The sequence below is a fragment of the Penaeus vannamei genome, chromosome 3 (genome assembly GCF_042767895.1).
Source record: "Penaeus vannamei isolate JL-2024 chromosome 3, ASM4276789v1, whole genome shotgun sequence".
In the NCBI taxonomy this organism is placed as follows: domain Eukaryota; kingdom Metazoa; phylum Arthropoda; class Malacostraca; order Decapoda; family Penaeidae; genus Penaeus; species Penaeus vannamei.
In genome coordinates this window covers 36,452,878-36,462,877 of record NC_091551.1, presented here as the reverse complement: position 1 = coordinate 36,462,877, position 10,000 = coordinate 36,452,878, and the positions used below count along the sequence as shown (strand labels likewise).

Sequence of the window (10,000 nt, the reverse complement as noted above, 5' to 3'; positions counted from 1 at the left end):
TTCTAGGTCACTAATGTTATAAGTAGGCCTACACATTTTGGGGAAGTGTGTATTCAGCAACAAGTGGCTCCAGGTCTTAAATTTCATCAGCTTATACTTGCAAGAACCCTGTACAAATACTAGTAGTAGTACTACTAATCGTAGTGCTATTGGCAGGTAGTAGTAGTACTAGTATTAATAGTACTACTTGCAGTCATTTGTATATGATGCCAAGTCTTTATGCCTTCCCATTGCAATGTTGTTCTCTTTTTATATATAAGTGTTTTTAGCTTTTTTGCCCTTTTCCAATGTCAATTTGTCATTTGATTTGTTTTATCCAGATGGTAATAGACTGTTGCACAGATTCCATATCTCTCTAGGTAGTCCATAACTCTGCAGGAATAATAACAAGTCCTGTCAATATATTATTATTATTTTTTTTTTTATATTAATTTTCCTGTAATACAACATGTGCTGCCATTCACAGTAGCTGGGAAGAAGATGCTGAGCATGGAAATGGCATCTTCCTTGGAGCTAGGAATCTTACAGCCATGGCTCAAAGACAGTACATTCCACATTTATTTATCAATGGGAATAATGCAAAAGCTTCTTTCTAAATGCCAAATGAGTCTAACCATGTGGACTTGGAGTCTTGCCCATCAGTCCAGCCTTCAGTAGAAATGCTCACGATGGCAAGTTCACCTTAACCCAGCCCACAGCCAGATTTTCCATAATGGCATGTTCATGTCACCTGGCCCTTAAGCCAAATTTTTTCATGTGATGGTCACATCATCCTGATCATTATGGGGTAGTACTAGTAGTATGAGTAGCTGTAATAGTAGCACTAGTATGATCAGTAGCACTAATAATAGTAGTATTTTTTTAATTCATTGTAAATCTTGTGTTACGTCAGCATCTAATGTCATTAGTGGCACAAAATACAGCAATAGGGTGAGGGTCAGGGGTGAAGTAAAGGTCATACAGTATTATGATAAAAGTATTGTGGCAAAATAGTCAAAATTAGTTAAAGGTTAGGTTAAAATGTGTTAGATTTCAGAGGTTGTAGAGTGCTCTTGGTTAGTATGGTACTGAAGAGTGCAAAGTGGAAATAGCAAATTGAGTGTGAAGACCAGTCAGGACTGACACAAAGCCAGCCTTTCATCCTTTCAGCACAGCTTTCTCGCTTTAGAATGTTGACAGAAGGGGATGAAGAGAAGGAAAGGGAAAGCAGGGAAAAGAAAAGACCTTGCAGATTTTGTTGAGGTGAGGGCTGAGATGTAAGGTAGGGGTGATCCCCTACATTGGGCTTCAATCCCTGTCTCCTAAGATCCCCCCACAACAAAAATGGTCATGGGATTGGTGGGGGGGGGGATAGTAGAAGTAAAACTAGTAATAAGAATAGGTGTACTAGTACTGGTACTGAGATTTAGATTTTATCAGTAGAAAGCAAAATCCTTGATATTGTTACTACCAGTGGTAGAATAGGAAATTTTAATTAAAGCCAAGCTGTTTTTTTTTTTTTTTTTTTTTTCTCCAGGAAGTAGTTTCTCTTTAGTGTTGTACCTTGCATTCCTTATTCGTTTTCATAGAATACATGTATAATTTTTGCATAATATATAGCTATTGTGTAGTGTCTGTGTATCTGATTCTTACACCATTCTGTAATGGAAAGAGGACAGTGACAAGTTATACACACCAGTCCACAAGCAGATTCAGTCTGTCCTACTGGTATCTACAGGCTTCTCTTCTCAGGTGTACAAAGGAAAAGAATACCATGAAAAGTGCATTGATAGATCTGCTATCATGATCTCACCCCCTCAATCCCTTGCCCTTTGTTGTTGTGGGGGAGGGGGGGCTTAGGAGACGGAGACTGAGACCCAATGCAGGCATCTCCCCTGCCTAGGGACTCAGCCCATGACTCAACTAATTTTGCATGGCCTTTTCTCCCTCCAGCTTTTTTGTTTCTGTCCTTTCTCCAACCCCTTCTACTATATACTTAATATGGTGTAAGAGCCATGCTGAGAGGATGAAAGGCTGACATTTTGCCAGTCCTGAACGGCTTGAGGGAGCCATGGGCACGGTATTCCCCTGTTTTAGCCCTTAACCCTCAAGGGGACCCTGGGGGGTGGACTGTTTACTTCCCTAATATAGTCAAGGCTTCCCATTGCCAGTAATGAAGATGTTATACCCATATTAGAGGCAATGAGCCTTGCCCCTTCATCAAATAGCCCCACGAATTCAATCTCTCTCGGCCCCCTGACCCCAGGCTCTCCTTTGCCCACAACTCTGAACACTGAAACAACTACCCACTCCTCAATGCCTACTAGTGCATCACCCACCCAATCTCCAGAAGACGTTCCTACTCACCCAACTTCTTAACTTCATCACCTCTACCCTTACAACCTTCTTCATCAAACACCCCATCCTCCGTTATTACTACGTTACAGCCTTATTCTCCATCTTTCCGTAATACTACCCCCTCAACAACACTCCCTCTTCCACATGTCCCTGTCCTTATACCATCCCCAACTCTACAAATATCTTAAATACTCTATTTAGCCCAGCCAAATAGGACCAATTTTTTGTGACCCCCCCCCCCCCCCTACAGTTCTTTACTCAGGCAACACTCTTCTCTTTCAACAATGTCTCCAAAAGCAAGTGGACAGAGTCCCTTTCCATAGCCGACCCGATTATTCCTGTCTCGTTACAGTTACATCTGAAACTGAAACTATAGCATTATCAAATCTAATTGATCTTTCTGACAATCCCATTCCTGCAGAACATCATCCAACCCTTAAAACTTGTACTGGTACTGTGTTCATCTCCCCAGCAAGCTGCCCTATGGATATCGATTGGTCAGATTGTGGAGAAGACTTACTCGGCAGCCTCAAAGACCATGATATGATATCAGTACAGTGGTACTCCATTCCTCCTAGAGGTCATCAAAAGAACCCCACCAACATTGCCAAAATTACTTTCCGCAGACACTACCTTTTCTTTCATATCTACATTCGTGGACAATCCCTCCCTGTTCGACCGTACCAACCTACTCCCCGTCAATGTCAAAACTGGTAGCGCTTTGGACATCCTGCCAAACACTGCTGTTCCACAGACTTGATACCCCCTATGTGCCCAACCCGGTCATACCCGATCAAACTGCACAAACACGCACATGTGCTAACTGTGCTGGGCCCTATAATGTATTTTATATAGAGGCTGTCCCACTTAAAGGTTTGAGTCTGAGGTAGCAAATCTCAGATACAAAAATGTTCTCACTCTACGTGAAGCCAGACAGGAAGCACGCCGACTTGGTTTCTCTCATACTCCCCACTCTAGAAATGTTGTTCGCTCTGTCCCTCCCATTCCACCCCAAGATGTTCCTACACCCACCCCTATACCTACCTACTTACTTTCCCACTACCATTTCTACATTCTACCTCCTCCAGTCAAATTATTTTTCCACTCCAAATCCAGACACTCGAATCTCATTTACAACTACTACTGATATCCATCCTCCTGACACCCATCCTCCTCCTACTCATATTCCCCCTACTCCCTCCCAACACAACCCCCTTCCCACAACTTCAACTGAACGTACATTCTCTGTCCCTCCATCCCCTCTTATCATTTCCACTCCTTCCTGGATACATATGTGAAACCCTCAAGTAACTCCCTTACCTAGACCCACCATATCCTATTCACACAGCTCCTCCTTTACCCATCTTGAACCTTTCCAGATTACTGTAGATAGTTGACACATAGCAACCATCACCCTTCACCACTCTTTTAATATACTTTCCTATGGTGCTATATGACCTTAGATGTTGAACACATTTTTTCTTGCTTTTAACCATTAACCATTATTATGAGCTCAGAGGAGTGGATTTGACACATTAAGTTTTTAGCGATTTCATTCCATCTATTAAATGCAAGGATTGAGAGAATAAAGATTAGTGTTACCCATGCCACAGCACAGCTCAATTCCATCATGGATTATATGAATAGGTTCATATCAGTCCACAGTTCAAACTTTCCTTATATAAATTGTTAATCATTGTCCCTGATTTTTTTTTCAGTTTGGAAACGTGCACACCTCCACATTATAATTCATTCATTCATATTATTATTTTCTACAGGAAGCTGAGCGCATCTTGAAGAAAGCTAGCTTGACACACAAGGAAAAAGTGGAAGAATTTAACAGACATTTGGATTCTCTTACTGAACACTTCGATATTCCCAAAGTATCATGGACCAAGTGAAGTGGGAAGAATTATATATACATTTTTTTTTACAATTATATTTTTGTTTCTTTCCCAATTTTTCCCCTTATGCTCCTGGTAATATTGGGAAAAAAGGTAACTATTGAGTAATTATTATTATTTTTTTTTTGCAAATTCATTTTATTCATCCTTTTAATTGTTAGTTTCATATTCACAGTTATGCAATAGATAAAAAGGGACAAGGCAAATAGAAGCCCAATGTGTATATTCTGTTCATTGTATGATGTATTGAGAAAAGGAATATTTTTCAGGTACCACTGAAGATTTTAACTAAGTTGGATGTAATAAAAGCAAAAATGTATGTGTATAAACTTTCATTTAACTTCTGAAACTCTGTGAATAATAGTTAAAAGTGGAACCAGCACAGTTGCGAAGCCTGAATTAGGCATTACCTGACTACATGCTACCTGCAAGTTGTAGCTCCAATAACAGCTTTGGAGAGGAGGCAACACCTAAGGATATCTCTTAAAATCCAATGGGAAATATATTTTTTCCCTTTACATTTCTCCTACCCGTCTCTAAAAGAAACCATTAAATTACTAGATCAGAGATTAATTACACATTAAAGAGAGGCATGCTTAATTACAAATTAGTACAAGACACATCAAATGTACTTCATAAGCATCATGGTTGCAAGAAATGCTAGGCTATACATAAAATAGTAATTGCAATTGATAAATAAATTAATCTAATTTAATTTATCATTAACCTGGTATTTAAATTTGGGGAAAAAAATCCTTGAGCTATGATTCCCAAAGTATTTGACAAGACAAAGTAAGAAGAAGTGGCAGCAAGTGAACTTAACTGAACTGGTATCTTTTGCAAAAAGCAGATGAAGGAATTTTAAAGAATGTGATTTTTATAGGAGGGGCAGTATTAGTGTGATGAGAATAGCTATAATTGTAAAATCTCAATGTTCATAAAAAAAAATAATCCAATGAGAAATTGTTAAACAAAATGCATTTAAGTTATACATTAAACATTTTTTTAAACAATGCCAAACACCAATGGAAAGTGTATTAGAAGCAGTATTGTTACCACTACTAAAGGCCTATCCACATAAATGGGCAGAATTGGCACACACAAGGATGAGCATGAGTATAGATGTCACAGCTGGATAAACAACTTGGTGAAGTAACACTTGTTTCCTCATCCAGTTCACCTTTACAGGTACCCACTGTTGTGCACACCTATCGTTCCTGCCCATGTAGACAGGCCTTTAAACATCAGCATGACAGACAATGCCTGTCCAAGGAAAGCTATTCAATTCCAGATAGGTGCTCTGGCCACTGTAATTTTTAATTTTCTTTGTCACACTTTGTCCATTACTAGGCCAATTTTGGGCTCACTTGTTTACCAGCTTTTATATTAATTTTGAATTCTATTATTATTACTAGTAAGTACTATATAGTAAATAAAATAAAAACTACAAGAATTCAAATAGGCTAAAAAGTGACATTTGGCAGGCCAAGCAACTGACTCTTGGTGACAAAGCAAATGTGGACCTATCTATAAGTAAACAAAATAAACTAAAATAACAGTGGACACAGCATGTACACATTTCCTCCTGATATCACGGGGTTAAATGAAACATACCACTCAAAAGCATTACTACATTTCTTCTAAACTGAGGTTTCTAAAAGTTTCTACATTACCCTCTGGAATAAGGTAAAGAAATCATTTAACAAAAAATCTTTTGCATGTTATACAAGCCTCTTCAATCTGGCACACAACATAAGAACTAAGGAACAGTCATGCTGTCAACCCAAAGAACTGGAAAAACTTAGAGCACAACCTCAGCATGTATTAATTAATTAATTTATTTTATGTAAATTTTCTGCCTCATCAACAATAAAGTTTATTAGTGGTGTATTCAAAATGTAGTGATAGGGTGTGGCTTGGGGACGAAGCCTGTGGGTAAGGAAGTTTTTTCGTTCATAAGGCAATGTTTGTGGATTCCCAGAATGGTCAATGGTCAATGCAAATAATGTGCCAGACATCAAAGGTGATACAGCAGTTTTCATTTTATTTACTGAAAAATTTCTGCTGCATCAACATCGTCATTAGCAGCATTTTCAAAATCTAGCATTGGGGTGAAGCTTAGGGAAAAAGGCGATGTTTATGGATTTCCAGAATGGTTAATGGTCAAAACAAATAATTGTGCCAGACATCAAATGTCATACAGCACTATGATAAAGTATTGTGGTGAAAAGGTTAAAAATTAGTTAATGACCAAAATAAAATATGTTAGGTGTCAAAAGATTGTAGAGCGCTGCAGGCTTGTATGGTAGTGAAAAGGATAAGGAAGAACAGCAAATAGGGTATGAAGGCCATTCAGAACCGACACAAAGCCAGCCTTTTATATTTTCAGTACAGTTCTCACACTAGGATGTGGACAGAAGAGAAGGAAAAGGAAGGGGGGGAGAAGAAAAGACCATGAAAAATTAGTTGAGATATCAAGCTCATATCCAAGGTAGGGTTGATCCCCCTACCTTGGGCCTCAGTCTCTGTCTCCTAAGCCCCCCCCCCCCTCCAGCATGACAAGCAAGGGAATGGGGGGTATATAAGCAATATGATAAAGTATTGTGGTGAAAAGAATAAAAATTAGTTATTAGGACAAAATGTATTACATGTTGAAGGTTTTATATTGCTGGAGGTTAGTAAAGGGTAAACAGGGAGGAGCATGAATTAAGAGAATAAAGACCAGAACTGACACAAAGCCAGCCTTTTGTCCTTTCAGCATAGCTCTCACACCTAGGAAGTGAACAGAAGGGGATGAGGAAAGGAAGGAAAAGGAAAATGAGAGAAGGGAAAACTATGGAAAATTAGTTGAGGCAAGGGCTAAGGTCCAAGGTAGGAGTGATCCTCTATCTTGGGCCTCAATGCGTCTCCTTAGCCCCCCCCCCCCCACTACAACAATGAGCAGGGGATTGAGGGGCATGTAATCATTAATATTAATCCTCTTCATTAGTGCAATAACCCCCCCCACTCCCCCCCCCCCACCAAAAGAATTTCAAGCAGATGAAAAATCATATAATATAATAAATTATACATACACATTATATATATATATAAATATATATATATATATATATATATATATATATATATATATATATATATATATATATAATCTCACATATACATATACATATATATATTACACAGGTTTCAGAAAAACAATGCTTGTGTTCTGTACACCTTTATTTGACAAAATTGTATTGAAAAGATTTACTTTGAATACTGTATTAAATTAACCAAACAGCCATGTATTTAAATATACCTGCTTCCCATGTTTTCTGCCAGAAAAATTATAAATCAAAACTTTTTTAAAAAATGAAATTCCTCCTAGTCTCATGAGAGGCAGGCAAAAAGCTGATATTTGTCCCAATGACTACCAGGCTCTTCGGTGATGAGGATGAAAACTCTTACCTATGGGCGTCTCATGACATGGTCGCCCTTATGATAGCGATTCCAATATTATTTGTTGCAGGGATGACTAGTGAGTCACGGAAGAGCCCAAGGATGTTCAACGAGACGGTATTGGACCTACACAGCTTAAAAATTAATAATAATAATAATAATAAAATCTAAAATAAAGACAAAGACCATGATAGATGTTGTTATAGTAGAGTAAAAGTAGAATCAGAATCTAAGCATAATAATAATATCAATAAAAATGATATAAAAAATATAAAGGAAATATAAAAAGGCAGAAAAAATTCAAATCTTCATTTTGTTACTACAATAATTCTGCAGAAAAAAAAAATAAAAAAAAAAAATAAATAAATAACATTTCATTATAGTAATAATAACGAACCTATTATTCTAAAACAAAAAATCACAGGGATAGGGAATACAATTTTCAATCATAAAATAAAGAGAAAATGAGACATGGCAAGTTATATGTTAAACAATAGCCTAGTATTGATGGTTTTTGAGGTTGTGTGTTACGGACCGCCTACTCCCCTTTCTTGTATGTTAGGAAAACTCACACAGGCTGGAAATTGGTGGGATTAGGAGGGAATGACTACACAGTTAGGTGAAAGTGATTTAAGATATATTACAGAAAGGAAAAATTGAAATTCAAAGAAACTGAATTTTTTAAAAAGAAAAAATTTATAACAATAATAATAATAATAATAATAATTATATAGGAACCCAGAACTAGTCACATAAGAGGTTTCCCCATTTCTGTAATTAACAAAGCAGGGTGTGGCTTAGGACACATACAAGAATATCATAATTTAGAGGTGTTACAGTGGGTGTGAAAATAAAAGATGAAATGTTGCACTGGTAAATATATTGGTTCAGAGGGCTCCAGTCCCTGTTTTTTTATTTTGTTTTTGTTTTTTTGTTTCTCTTCTCCCCCAACAATTATTAGAGTCAACTGGCCACATACTAGCAAAATGACCCAAGAAATACCCACAATTACAACTACAGAACGCAAGCGTGATCATTTTCCAACAGTGGATGAGGCATATTTCTGTGTACACAACAAATCTAGGTACAAATCAGACCTGCTGGTGGCAGTGGCACTTCACTTGGGGGGGAGGGGGCTAGTATTCTCCAAGCCCTGACTTCAGAGCCACCTGATCTGTGCCAAATTACAAGCTGCTGGTCAAAAGGTGGTGGTGATGAATGCTGGTAGTGCAGTGATGAATCATCGAGGCAATATTTAGACATATATTTCTTTTACTGATCCACCAGCCAGTTGAGTAGTGATGGGTGGAAGTAAAAAAAAGAAAAAAAAAGAAAGAAAGAAAGAAAAAAAAAAAAAAAATTGAAAAAATAAAATAAAATAAAATTGCAGCAGGATGACATAGGATAGAAGGATCAGCAGCAGCAGTCACTGTGATGGCAGCGATGGTCAGGGTGGTTTAAGGTGTTGCGTATGGCAGTGGCGGGGGCTGGGCGTTGACGCTCTCTGCCACTCTGCCACCAGGGGATCACATAGCATACTTCCTTGTCCATTCTCTTGCCAATTCATTGTACTTTTCCCTATCTGTCTTGTAGATTCGTGCAATCTCTGGCACCAACGGATCATCTGGATTCGGGTCCGTGAGAAGTGAACAAATGGACAGGAGAACTGAGGGAGAAAAAGAGCAGTGTTATATGAACATTGTTTTAAAGAAATTTTATTACAACAATATTTATCTCCTGAATGCTTAAACTATTCTCTTGTATAAAACAAACAAAAAAGGAAGGAAAGGAAGAGGAATACAGTGCCATCAATTTTGTTTTATTTATTTTCTTTATTTAGTCATATTTTTAGTAACCCTTATAAAAAATCATGTTATGAATAATTTTCATGTAGTTTAAAACCCCCATCTCTCTTGAAGCAAGCTGATGACCAAATACAGACTTTGACAAGCACAGGCTCACAAGAAATTATTTAGCAACTAAGCTTGACAGAGCAATGGGTTCATTATTACCGTTTAACCCTCCTGCCAGAACACAAGATTACATAACCATTCCCATGTTGCATAAAAAAATAAAAAATAAATAAAAAAAATCTAATTTCAAAATTGTTCCTGTTTCTCGTGCTGGGCAATTTCGTAAAAAATGAGAAAATGACAACTTATTGTATTTTTTCTTTTACATATATAGCAACTATGGTTACACATTTCTCCTAAGCATAAAGACACTTGAAAACCAACTCATCTTTCAAAAGTCAATAACCTCATTGTGTTAAAGAGTACATATATGTCATAACAGCTGGTCTCTCATTGTTACCCTGT

The 10,000-nt window shown here is 37.5% G+C and overlaps 1 protein-coding gene across 1 annotated transcript in view; it reads left to right on the top strand.

Moving 5' to 3' along the window:
• LOC113829134 (protein FAM32A-like) overlaps positions 1 to 9,066 on the top strand; it is a 65,976-nt gene extending 56,910 nt beyond the window's left edge. Inside the window, exon 3 of the mRNA XM_070144876.1 lies at positions 4,116 to 9,066. Coding sequence (XP_070000977.1) covers positions 4,116 to 4,238 — 123 coding nt within the window. The 3' untranslated portion in view covers positions 4,239 to 9,066. The remainder of the gene's footprint in view (positions 1 to 4,115) is intronic.
• The last annotated feature ends 934 nt before the right edge of the window (positions 9,067 to 10,000 follow it).